General features: G+C 43.1%; 1 protein-coding gene across 3 annotated transcripts in view; it reads left to right on the plus strand.

The window, feature by feature from the left end:
* The window catches only part of FIBP (FGF1 intracellular binding protein), a 50,379-nt gene that overhangs the window by 26,755 nt on the left and 10,499 nt on the right, over window positions 1-13,125 (plus strand). For all 3 annotated transcript variants that reach the window (XM_056527511.1, XM_056527509.1, XM_056527510.1), the window contains exons 8-10: window positions 771-834; window positions 1,912-1,998; window positions 12,453-12,550. In XM_056527511.1, the coding sequence (XP_056383486.1) occupies window positions 771-834; window positions 1,912-1,998; window positions 12,453-12,550 (249 nt within the window). The remainder of the gene's footprint in view (window positions 1-770; window positions 835-1,911; window positions 1,999-12,452; window positions 12,551-13,125) is intronic.

Below are 13,125 nucleotides of genomic sequence, written 5' to 3' on the forward strand. Positions count from 1 at the left end.
TCAGACATCTTATCCACTATCCTTTGGATAGGGGATAAGATGTCTAGAAGCGGAGTACCCCTTTAACTGAGGTCAGGGCTGAATGTTTATTTATTGATTTAATAGCTTATTTATGATGAATTCATTTCTATTGAGTTCATTTGAAGAAGAAACAAATCCCCATAGCAAACCTCTCCTGCTCTTTACACTTCCTGAGACAGACAGAGGTGTCAGCAGAGAGCACTGTGGTCAGACAGAAAAGACATTTAAAAAGAAAAGAACTTCCTCCGGAGCATACAGCAGCTGATAAGTACAGGAAGGATTAACATTTTTAAATAGAAGTAATTTACAAATCGGTTTGACTTTCTGGCACCAGTCGATAAAAAAAAAGATTAAAAAAAATAGGTTTTCACCAGAGTCCCCCTTTAAAGTGCCAAAAAAGTCCTATAAAATACAGTGTGTGAGAAATTTAAAAACTATAGTTTCAGTCATCCATGTCCACCCACTAATGAGGTGAGGGCCTCTGACATACAGTTCCCAAGTGGGAATTCATTGTTAGTACAACTGGCAGATTAAATGTCCATTGGGTTTAACCCTGTGATAAAATGTTACCGTATGATGTCAGGATTGCATTGACCAGTGTCTAGTGAACTCACTATTAGCCCAGTTGTCTCCCTGTGTTTTTCCGACAACAGTTGACATAAGACATCACTTCTCAGCAGCAGGCGGCGGTCACAGTCTATTTACACAAGTGGTGTTGACTTTCTTTTTTTCTTTTTTTTCCTTTTCAGCCTTGTCTGTACATCACTTAGAGGAAAAATCGCAGTTTTTCACGAAATGGAAGCAAATTTTAAGGTATATCCAATTTTATGTTTATATAACAAGACTTAAAGGGGTACTCCGCCCCTAGACATTTTATCCCCTATCCAAAGGCTAGGGGATAAGATGTCAGATCGCCGGGGTCCCGCTGCTGGGGACCCCAGGGATCGCTGCTGCAGCACCCCGCTATCATTACTGCGCAGAGCGAGTTCGCTCTGCACGGAATGACGGGCAAAACAGGGGCCGGAGCATCATTACATCACGGCTCCCCCCCTCGTGACATCACTGCCCGCCCCCGTCAATACAAGTCTATGGGGAGGGGGCGTGGCGGTCATCACACCCCCTGCCATAGACTTTCATTAAGGGGACGGGCCGTGATGTCATGAGGGGCGGAGCCATGACATCACGCTGCTCCGGCCCCTGTATCGCCCGTCAATACGCACAGAGTGAACTCGCTCTGTGCAGTAATGATAGCGCGGTGCCGCAGCGGGGATCCCGGGGATCCCCAGCAGCGGAACCGCGGCGATCTAACATCTTATCCCCTATCCTTTGGACAGGGAATAAGATGCCAGGGGCGGAGTACCCCTTTAAAGGGGTACTCCACTCCGGTGGAAAACTTTTTTTTCTTTTTTTTTTAAGTGAACTGGTGCCAGAAAGTTTAAACAGATTTGTAAATCTTAATCCTTCCAGTACTTATTAGTAGCTGTATGCTACAGAGGAAATTCTCTTCTTTTTGAATTTCTTTTTTTGTCTTGTCCATAGTGCTCTCTGCTGACACCTCTGACCGTGTCAGGAATTTTCAAGAGAAGCATATGTTTGCAATGGGGATTTTCTCCTGCTCTGGACAGTTCCTGACACGGACAGAGGTGTCAGCAGAGAGCACTGTGAACAAGACAAAAAAAAATTCAAAAAGAAAAGAATTTCCTCTGTAGCATACAGCTGCTAAAAAGTACTGGAAGGGTAAAGATTTTTTAATAGAAGTCATTTACAAATCTGTTTAACTTTCTGGCACCAGTTGATAAAAAAAAATGTTTTCCACCGGAGTACCCCTTTAACAGACCCAGCACTTCTATATGAGCATTAAAAGCATACATTATTATTATCTCCTTACAGACGCTCTCTAGAGCCTTGGTGAACATTGGAACAAGCCTTACCCATAATAAAGACTTGCGAGATTTCTTCATTGATCTTGTGGAAAAGGTATTCATACACGGACTACTTTCTTTATGTTAAAGGGGTACTCCGCCCCTAGACATCTTATCCCCTATCCAAAGGATAGGGGATAAGATGTCAGATCTCCGCGGTCCCGCTGCTGGGGACCCCGAGATCGCTCTGTGCGTAATGACGGCCGATACAGGGGACGGAACAGCGTGACGTCATGGCTCTGCCCCTCGTGACATCACGGCCCGTCCCCTTAATGCAAGTCTATGGCAGGGGGCGTGACGACCGCCGCGTCCCCTCCCATAGACTTGTATTGAAAGGGCGAACTTGCTCTGTGCCGTAATGATAACGCGGTGCCGCAGCAGGGATCCCCGGGGTCCCCAGCAGCGGGACCACGGCGATCTGACATCTTATCCCCTATCCTTTTGGATAGGGGATAAAATGTCTAGGGGCGGAGTACCCCTTTAAGTTTATGTCTTTTACATTTAAAATGTATTTATTTCCTTGTTGAGGCTTATCGGCTTCTACATCTATCACGGTGATAGGAGGTGAAAGTTCATAGATCTGCAATAATAGCAGTTCTTCCAATCCATTGTTCCTCAACGAGTGCACCTCCAGCTGTTGCAAAACTACAACTCCCAGCATGCCCGGACAGCCGCTGGCTGTCCGGGCATGCTGGGACTTGTAGTTTTGCAACAGCTGGAGGCACGCTGGTTGGGAAAGCTGCCCTAATCAAAAGTTATACGCTACAGCAGCACTACATCAGTGTGCTTCATATACAAACTTAAAGGGGTTATCCAGGAAAAAAGCTTTTTTCTATATATCACCTGGCTCCAGAAAGTTAAACAGATTTGTAAATTACTTCTATTGAAAAATCTTAATCCTTTCAGTACTTATAAGCTGCTGAAGTTGAGTTGTTCTTTTCTGTCCAAGTGCTCTCTGATGACACCTGTCCTGGGAACTGTCCAGAGTAGAAGCAAATCCCCATAGCAAACCTCTTCTACTCTGTGCAGTTCCCGAAACGAACAGAGATGTCAGCAGAGAGCACTGTTGTCAAACAGAAAAGAACAACTCAACTTCAGCAGCTGATAATTATTGGAAGGATTCATATTTTTTTAATAGAAGTAATTCACAAATCTGTTTAACTTTCTGAAGCCAGTTGATATAAAGAAAAAAAATGTTTTCCTGGAATACCCCTTTAACTAGAATCTATACTGTATTCCACTACTTCTATTGCATATGCAGTGCTCTTGTAGTTGGAACTTACTATTCTGTGAAAATTTACATTATGTTACATTCAGATAAAAGGGTTTTTTCTCGGACTCTTTGATCGCTGATTTGCCATCACCCTTCCAATCAGCTTTTTGGCACCCAGCACTAAACAGTTAAAGGGGTACTCCACTGGAAAAAAAAATTTTTTAAATCAATTGGTGCCAGAAAGTTAAACAGATTTGTAAATTACTTCTATTAAAAAATCTTAATCCTTCCAGTACTTTTCAGCTGCTGTTATGATCCACAGGAAGTTCTTTTCTTTTTGAATTTCCTTTCTGCCTGACCACAGTGCTCCCTGCTGACACCTCTGTCCATTTTAGGAACTGTCCAGAGCAGGATAGGTTTTCTATGGTGATTTGCTCCTACTCTAGACAGTTCCTAAAATGAACAGAGGTGTCAGCAGAGAGCACTGTGGTCTGACAGAAAGGAAATTCAAAAAGAAAATAACTTCCCATGGATTATCTGCAGCAGATAAGTACTGGAAGGATTAAGATTTTTAAATAGAAGTAATTTACAAATCTGTTTAACTTTCTGGCACTAATTGATTTAAAACAAAAACATTTTTTATAATTTTCTTTTTTTAATCAAATACTAATCAGATTTGTAAATTCTATTAAAAAAATCTTAATCCTTCCAGTGCTTATCAGCTGCTGTATACCACAGAGGAAGTTGTATTTCTTTCTGGAGTTCTTTTCTGTCTGACCACAGTGTTCTTTGCTGACACCTCTGTCCAGAGCAGGAGAGGTTTGCTATGGGTATTTGCTTGTACTCTGAACAGTTGCTGACATGGACAGAGGTGTCAGCAGAGAGCACTGTGGTCAGACTGAAAAAAATTCCAGAAAGAAATACAACCTCCTCTGTTGTATTCAGCAGCTGATAAGTACTGAAAGGATTAAGTTTTTTAAATAGAAGTAATTTACAAATCTGTTTCTGGCACTTGTTGATTTTAAGAAATGTGTTTTTCATCGGGGTACCCCTTTAAAGGAGAACTCCGGAATATAAAAATTGTCCCCCATACTGCCAGCAGTAAAAAAATAAAGATGTACATACCTTCATCCGCTCCCCCAGGGCCTTCGGTAACCGGCTCCGGTCTCCGCCGCATCCACTTCCTGGTTGCCGGTGGTCGGATGAGTCATACTGTGCTCAGCCAATCACCAGCCGCAGCAATGTCAGACTCTGCCTTCGATAGGCTGAGAGGCAGTGTGAAAACGCTTCAGGACACAAAATTCTTCACTACACCGGCACCTGCGGCCGAGTCGGGACTTCATTGCGGCCGGTGATTGGCTGAGTGCAGTATGACACATCCGACCACCGGCAACCAGGAAGTGGATGCGGCGGAGACCGGAGCCGGTTACCGAAGGCCCTGGGGGAGCGGATGAAGGTATGTACATCTTTATTTTTTTACTGCCGGCAGTGTGGGCCACAATTTTTATATTCCGGAGATCTCCTTTAACCTGTTGTGGACCACGGGCGTATGGATACACCCTTGCATCCTGGTACTTAAGGACCAAGGCGTACCTGTACGCCCGTGGGAATTTCGATCCCTGACGCTAGCCGGACAGGGATCGGACCGGGACGCCTGCTGAAATCATTCAGCAGGCATCCCATGCAAATGCCTGGGGGGGTGTCCTGAGACCCCTCCCCCCCCCATGTCGGCGATCAGTGCAAATCGCCAATCAATTCATATCGGCGATTTGCGTTGATTCCGGGCTGATCGGGTCTCTGATGACTCGATAGCCCGGAAAATAGAGATGATCGGAGCTGTCAGAGACAGCCCCGATCATCCTAGAGAGACCACTGTCCTTCCAGATGTTGCAAAACTACAACTCTCAGCATGCCCAGACTGTCCAGGCATGCTGGGAGTTGTAGTTCTGTAACATCTGGCCCTTCAGATGTTGCAGAACTACAACTCCCAGCATTCTTGTACAGTGTCGGCATGCTGGGAGTTGTAGTTTTGCAACATCTGGAAGGGCACAGTTTGGAAACTACTATACAGTGGTGTCAAAACTGTAGCGCCCCAGATGTCAATTCAAAGCATGCCGAGACTGTCCAGGCATGATGGGAGTTGTAGTTCGGCAACATCTGGCCCTTCAGATGTTTCCACACTACAACTCCCAGCATACCTGGGCAGTCTGGGCATGCTTGGAGTTGAAGTCTTGCAACATCTGGAGGGCTACAGTTTGGAGACCACTACACAGTGGTCTCCAAATTGTTCTCCAGTTGTTGCATAAGTACAACTCCCAACATGCCCTTCGGCTGTCTGGGCATGTTGGGAGTTGCAGTATTGCAACAACTGGAGGTGCACTGGTTGGGAAACATTGTCTGTTTCCTAACTCAGTGTTTCCCAACCCATGTGCCTCCTGCTGTTGCAAAACTATGGTACGTCAGCGCATGCTGGGAGTTTTGTAACAGCTAGAGGCACATGGGTTGGGAAACACTGAGTTAGGAAACAGACAGTGGTACGGAAACACTGCGGTAGTCTGTTACCTAACTCAGTGTTTCCCAATCCCAACCAGTGTGCCTCCAGCTGTTGCATAACTACAACTCCCAGCATGCACGTTCTGTCAGTGCATGCTGGGAGTTGTAGTTGTTGCCCCCCCCCCCCAATGTGAATGTACAGGGTACATTCACATGGACGGGGGTTTACAGCATCCGCCCGTGTGAATGTACCCTAAAAACACTACACTACACTAACACATAATAAAGAGTTAAACACTACACCCTTACACTGTCACCCCCCTAATTAACAACGTCTTGTATGTCAGTTTTTCCAAAACTGAGCCTCCAGCTGTTGCAAAATAACAACTCCCAGTATTGCCGGACAGCCACTGACTGTCCAGGCATGTTGGGAGTTTTGCAACAGCTGGAGGCACCCTGTTTGGGGATACATACAGTATCTTTGGTGGAGGAGGCAAGTGTAACACTTGCAACCGGGTACACCCCTATGAAAATCCCTAATTTAGGCCTCAAATGCGCATGGCGCTCTATCACTTCGGAGCCCTGTCGTATTTCAAGGCAACAGTTTAGGGACACATATGGGGTATTTCCGTACTCGGGAGAAATTGTGTTACAAATTTTGGGGGCTTTTTCTCCTTTTACCCTTATGAAAAGGTAAAGTTGGGGTCTACATCAGCATGTTAGTGTAATATTTTTTTAATTTGCCCCATACTTTTCATTTTCATAAGAGGTAAAAAGGAAAAAAAGACCCCCAAAATTTGTAACACACTTTCTCCCAAGTACGGAAATACCCCATATGTGGACGTAAAATGCTCTGCGGGCGCACAACAAGGCTCAGGAGTGAGAGAGCGCTATGTACATTTGAGGCCTAAACTGGTGATTTGCACAGGGGTGGCTGCTGGTTACAGCGGTTCTGACATAAATGCAAAAAAATAAATACCCACATGTGACCCCATTTTGGAAACTACACCCCTCATGGAACATAATAAGGGGTAAAGTGAGCCTTAACACCCCACAGGTGACAGATTTTTGGAACAGTGGTCTGTGAAAATGAAAAAATTAAATTTTTAATTTGCTCAGCCCACTGTTACAAAGATCTGTCAAACACCAGTGGGATGTAAATGTTCACTGGACCCCTTGTTACGTTCCTTGAGGTGTGTAGTTTCCCAAATAGTATGCCATCTGGGGTATTTTTCGCTATTCTGGCACCATGGGGGCTTCCTAAATGTGACATGCCCCCCAAAAACCATTTCAGCAAAATTCGCTTTCCAAAAGCCCAATGTCACTCCTTCCCTTCTGAGCCCTCTAGTGCACCCACAGATAACTTTACATCCACATATGAGGTATTTCCTTACTCGAGAGAAATGGGGTTTCAAATTTTGGGGGACATTTTCACCTATTATTACTTATTATTACTTGTGAAAATGAAAAATTTGGGGTGAGAAGCATTTTAGTGCTATAGTCCAACTATGTTGAAAATTTGGCAAACACCTGTGGTGTGTTAAGGCTCACAGTACCCCTTGTTACATTCCTTGAGGGGTGTAGTTTCCCAAAAAGTATGCCATGTGGAGTGTTTTTCGCTGTTCTGGAACTATAGGGGATTCCTAAATGTGACATGCCCCGCAAAAACCATTTCAGCAAAATTCACTCTCCAAAATCCCATTGTCGCTCCTTCTCTTCTGAGCCCTCTAGTGCGCCCACATAGGAGGTATTTCCTTACTTGAGAGAAATTGGGTTGCATGTTTTGGGGGGCTTATTCTCCTTTTACCCCTTTTTAAAAATGAAAAATATGGGTCTACAAGAACATGTTAGTGTAAAAAATGAAGATTTTAAATTTTCTCCTTCACTTTGCTGCTATTCTTGTGAAACACCTAAAGGGTTAACAAACATTCTGAATGTCATTTTGAATACGTTGAGGGTGCAGTTTTCCTAATGGGGTCCATTATGGGGTATTTCTAACATAAAGACCCTCAAATTCACTTCAAAACAGAACTGGTCCCTGAAAAATTCAGATTTTAAAAATTTACTTGAAAAATTGGAAAATTGCTGCTTTTTTTTACACATGTTCTGATCTGTCGAGTTTTCCTCATCTCAAATCCACCAAATTTTCTGTGGAAACCTTAGTAAATATGTTGTTTTTTTGTGAAAATGTCGGGAACACGCCCCCTTTCTGGATACCACGCCCCTTTTTCGGGTTTTCTAAGCAAAATGGAGAGTTAGTCAGGTTTTTTTCAATTCTGGTTCAGACAGAATTTCTGGCGCACAACCCGACAAAACATGTCGGGTTTGCAATAGTAAATGAGGGCCATTGTATATGTGAATAAATATATAATTTATTTGGAATGTCCATTTTCCTTACAAGCAGAGAGCTTCAAAGTTCGAAAAATGCGACATTTTCAAATTTTTCATTAAATTTTTGCATTTTTCACCAAGAAATGATGCAAGTAACTACAGAAATTTACAACTAACATAAAGTAGAATATGTCACAAAAAAAAAACAGTCTCGGAATTAAATTTATAAGTACAAGCATCCCAGAGTTATTAATGCTTAAAGTGACAGCGGTCATATTTGCAAAAAATGCTCTGGTCCTTAGGGTCAAAATGGGGTTAAACATGCTTAAAGCCCTGCGCCATTCATTTTATAGTGGTAGCGCTAGGTAACTGCAGCTCAATTTTCATTAAAGGGGTTATCCAGGCAAAACCTTTTTTTTATATATCAACTGGCTCCGGAAAGTTAAACAGATTTGTAAATTACTTCTGTTAAAAAATCTTAATCCTTCCAATAGTTATTAGCTTCTGAAGTTTTCTGTCTAACTGCTCAATGATGATGTCACGTCCCGGGAGCTGTGCATGATGGGAAAATATCCCCATAGGAACTGCACAGCTCCCGGGACGTGAGTCATCATTGAGCAGTTAGACAGAAAACAGCAACTCAACTTCAGAAGCTAATAACTATTGGAAGGATTAAGATTTTTTAATAGAAGTAATTTACAAATCTGTTTAACTTTCCGGAGCCAGTTGATATATAAAGAAAAGTTATGGCCTGGAATACCCCTTTAAAGTGAATGGAAGCCGAGCTGTAGTTACTTGGCGTCACCACTACACAATGAGTGATGCAGGGCTGCAACACTGTATAATGCTGGGTGCCGAACACCTGACCGACGGGGGGTTCGGTTGTCGGCACCCGACCGGTCAGTAAATGTTAGCCTATCCTGTGCATAGGCCATCAATTAAAAGAAGTCCTGAAAACCCCCTTTAAGATGTTACTTTGGGTTGTATCACTGTAGCAGAGATTGGACAATCCAGCTTTGGATATCACACCAAACTGCATCGCCTTATGTCTTGTTTAGTGGGATTCCATTGTGCTCGTGATGCACTGGATTGAGTGTAATGGTTTCTTGAAGTGAACTAGGCAGTGCACCTTTTAGGCCGGGTTCACACCTCGAGAAGGGCGGCCAGGGCCATTAGCAATGCATTTCTGCATGGATCTGCCAAAAGAATGAAATGCTTTTACTGATCCGCTTAGAAATGCATTGCTGATGGCACTGGCCGCTCTTTTCGAGATGTGACGGTGTTATGGATAATAGACAAAAAATGAAGATCATTCTTCTAAGATGGTGGTTGCATCCTGTACTACGCCCTCTGTGTGACCATCCCCTTTTGGCACAGAGAAAATATGATGCAATGCGTAGGTAAAAGTAGTCTGCTAACCAATTAGAATGCTTACACAATGTGCCAAGCCCTACTGAAGGATATATCTTGTGTGTCCACAATACAATAAACCAGGGAACCATTTTGACTCAGTCCTGTGTCAATGTGTTTTTCTCTCCGTGCACGTATTACCTAATTTGGGGCAGGACATCAACCTAGAGCGGTCACTTGGAACGCATCCAAAACATGGCATTGCTGTCTATGGTGACAGCAATGTAGTCAGCAAGGTCTTAGGACTGACTGCTGTCAGCACTGCCCTCCGTTGGGAACTTCGGCCACAATTCCGGACTGAGATTCCATTTGTATGAACCCAGACTTACAGTGCTGAAATGCTTACATTTATAGAAAATGGGGGGAAAAAGGATAAAGCAATAGTGTAAAGAGGAATCATTCATAGCAGCCGTTCTGGTTTCCATATTCAGGCTTAGACATGATTACTCAGAATAGTACCTAGCTACTGAAAGGTCAGAGGTCATACTTGCCATAAGCTGTCCTCTCATTACTTACAGTGCATTACATATAAATGACATATAAAGCTTATCTCCCGTATATGTAGACTGTTTCACTATAATTTACTGGCATGAAATCTGTCTTTCAGTCCAGTGGTGCAAAGGCAAAGATGCGCCAAATTTATTTACAGTTCTTTTATGTATAACCCCATGTGAAATACTGGTCTCCATAAATCACCCCCCTCGTGATGAAAAGACTGGTGCAACAAATCTAACAAAAACCCATTAAAGGGGTACTCTGTTGTTGCAAATACAGTGAAGGAGTTTAAGCATGCAGGGCATAAGCATAAGGCTATCCTTCATGTAAGATAGGGAAAGGTATAAGGCTATCCTTCATATAAGATAGGGATAGGCATAAGGCTATCCTTCATATAAGATAGGGAAAGGTATAAGGCTATCCTTCATATAAGATAGGGATAGGTAAAAGGCTATCCTTCATATAAGATAGGGATAGGTATAAGGCTATCCTTCATATAAGATAGGGATAGGCATAAGGCTATCCTTCATATAAGATAGGGAAAGGTATAAGGCTATCCTTCATATAAGATAGGGATAGGTATAAGGCTATCCTTCATATAAGATAGGGATAGGTATAAGGCTATCCTTCATATAAGATAGAGATAGGTATAAGGCTATCCTTCATATAAGATAGGCATAAGGCTATCCTTCATATAAGATAGGGATAGGCATAAGGCTATCCTTCATATAAGATAGAGATAGGCATAAGGCTATCCTTCATATAAGATAGGGATAGGTATAAGGCTATCCTTCATATAAGATAGGGATAGGCATAAGGCCATCCTTAATATAAGATAGAGATAGGCATAAGGCTATCCTTCATATAAGAAAGGGATAGGCATAAGGCAATCCTTCATATTAAATAGGGATAGGTATAAGGCTATCCTTCATATAAGGAAGGGCCAGGGACTATTCATAGTATTCAGATTATTGGGCAGACTAGATAGGCGGAATGGTTCTTATCTGCTGACACATGTTGCTAGACATCTTATCCAGGGGTCCAGGGCTGTCACGCCCCCTCCCATAGACATGAATGGAGAGGGCGTGGTGTATCCTCATGAGGGGGGGCGTGACATCGTGGCCACCCTAACTCAGCGTCCTGAACATAATGTTCAGAACACCGGGTGTCTGCACGGAAATGCGGGTGGGGGGGGGGGGGGGAGAGTGGGTTTGTTACAGTGTGTCACCCCAGTAGTAGCTAATTACATGAGGAGGAGGTTTGTTGCAGTGTGTCACCCCAGTAGTAAGGTGATTACATGAGGAGGTTTGTTACAGTGTGTCATTCCAGTAGTAAGGTAATTACATCAGGAGGAGGTTTGTTACAGTGTGTCACCCCAGTAGTAAGGAGATTACATGAGGAGGAGGTTTGTTACAGTGTGTCACCCCAGTAGTAAGGAGATTACATGAGGAGGAGGTTTGTTACAGTGTTTCACCCCAGTAGTAAGGAGATTACATGAGGAGGTTTGTTACAGTGTGTCACCCCAGTAGTAAGGAGATTACATGAGGAGGTTTGTTACAGTGTGTCACCCCAGTAGTAAGGTGATTACATGAGGAGGAGGTTTGTTACAGTGTGTCACCCCAGTAGTAAGGAGATTACATGAGGAGGGGGTTTGTTACAGTGTGTCACCCCAGTAGTAAGATGATTACATGAGGAGTGGGTTTGTTACAGTGTGTCACCCCACTAGTAAGGAGATTACATGAGGAGGAGGTTTGTTACAGTGTGTCACCCCAGTAGTAAGGAGATTACATGAGGAGGAGGTTTGTTACAGTGTTTCACCCCAGTAGTAAGGAGATTACATGAGGAGGTTTGTTACAGTGTGTCACCCCAGTAGTAAGGAGATTACATGAGGAGGTTTGTTACAGTGTGTCACCCCAGTAGTAAGGTGATTACATGAGGAGTGGGTTTGTTACAGTGTGTCACCCCACTAGTAAGGAGATTACATGAGGAGGAGGTTTGTTACAGTGTGTCACCCCAGTAGTAAGGAGATTACATGAGGAGGAGGTTTGTTACAGTGTGTCACCCCAGTAGTAAGGAGATTACATCTTGGGTGAGTTTCCACACTTTTTTTTCCAGGACTTGACCCCTGCCCAAAGCAGTATCCATACAAGGATGCTAAGGGTCGCATTTCACGCCCAAGGATGCAGGGGGTCCGAGAGCACCTTATCAGTCTTACCCAACCTTCAGCTGTTGCAAAACTACAACTCCCAGCATGCCCGGACAGCCAAAGGCTGTCCGGGCATGCTGGGAGTTGTAGTTTTGCAACAGCTAGAGATACATTGGTTGGGAAACACTGGTGTAGATTCAGAATGTGCAGCGCAATTTCATCACCGCTCCATTTGCCATCTTACTATATATATATTCAGCTATTGCGCCTTGGTACAATTGTCCGGTTCCATTATATTTGCATGCATGTGTTTTGTTACCGCTTTGGGACCCTTTTTTTTTTTTTATTAGGATGGGAAGGTGTTAATGATGGGGCCCTGTAATACGTAACAGATGCCTTGTTTTTTTTTCTCCATGTCCAGTTTATAGAACCTTGTAAAGCTGCTAACTGGTCGTCCTCGGATGTTCAACTCTTCCTCACTCAGTACACGGCATCTGCTCGAGCTCTTGATGCCTTCAAGTGAGTATTTTATTGGTTTCACTGATGCAACTGCAGCGCATCCTGTCCTGTCTTAAAGGGGTTCTCCGGTGGAAAACTAATTTTTTTTTTATAAATGAACTGGTGCCAGAAAGTTAAACAAATTTGTAAATTACTTCTATTAAAAAAATCTCTATCCTTCCAGTACTTATCAGCAGCTGTATGCTATAGAGGAAATTCTTTTCTTTTCGAATTTCCTTTCTGTTTGACCACAGTGCTCTCTGCTGACACCTCTGTCCTTGTCAGGAACTGTCCAGAGCAAGTGCAGAGAAAAGACTCTGCACTTAAAGGGGTACTTTTTTTTTTTTTTTTTTTTTTTTAAATAAACACATTTGTAAATCACTACTATTAAAAAATCTTTACCCGTCCAGTGCTTTTTAGCAGCTGTATGCTACAGAGGAAATTATTTTCTTTTTGGATTTCTTTTTTGTCTTGTCTACAGTGCTCTCTGCTGACACTCTTTTTATTATAAAAATACAAAACTTATCCAATACAACAAAAAACAAGCTTAACCAGCTATAATATAAATCAAAAACAAAACCCTGCCTAACCGGCCA

This window comes from Hyla sarda, chromosome 6 (genome assembly GCF_029499605.1).
Source record: "Hyla sarda isolate aHylSar1 chromosome 6, aHylSar1.hap1, whole genome shotgun sequence".
Classification (NCBI taxonomy): Eukaryota; Metazoa; Chordata; class Amphibia; order Anura; family Hylidae; genus Hyla; species Hyla sarda.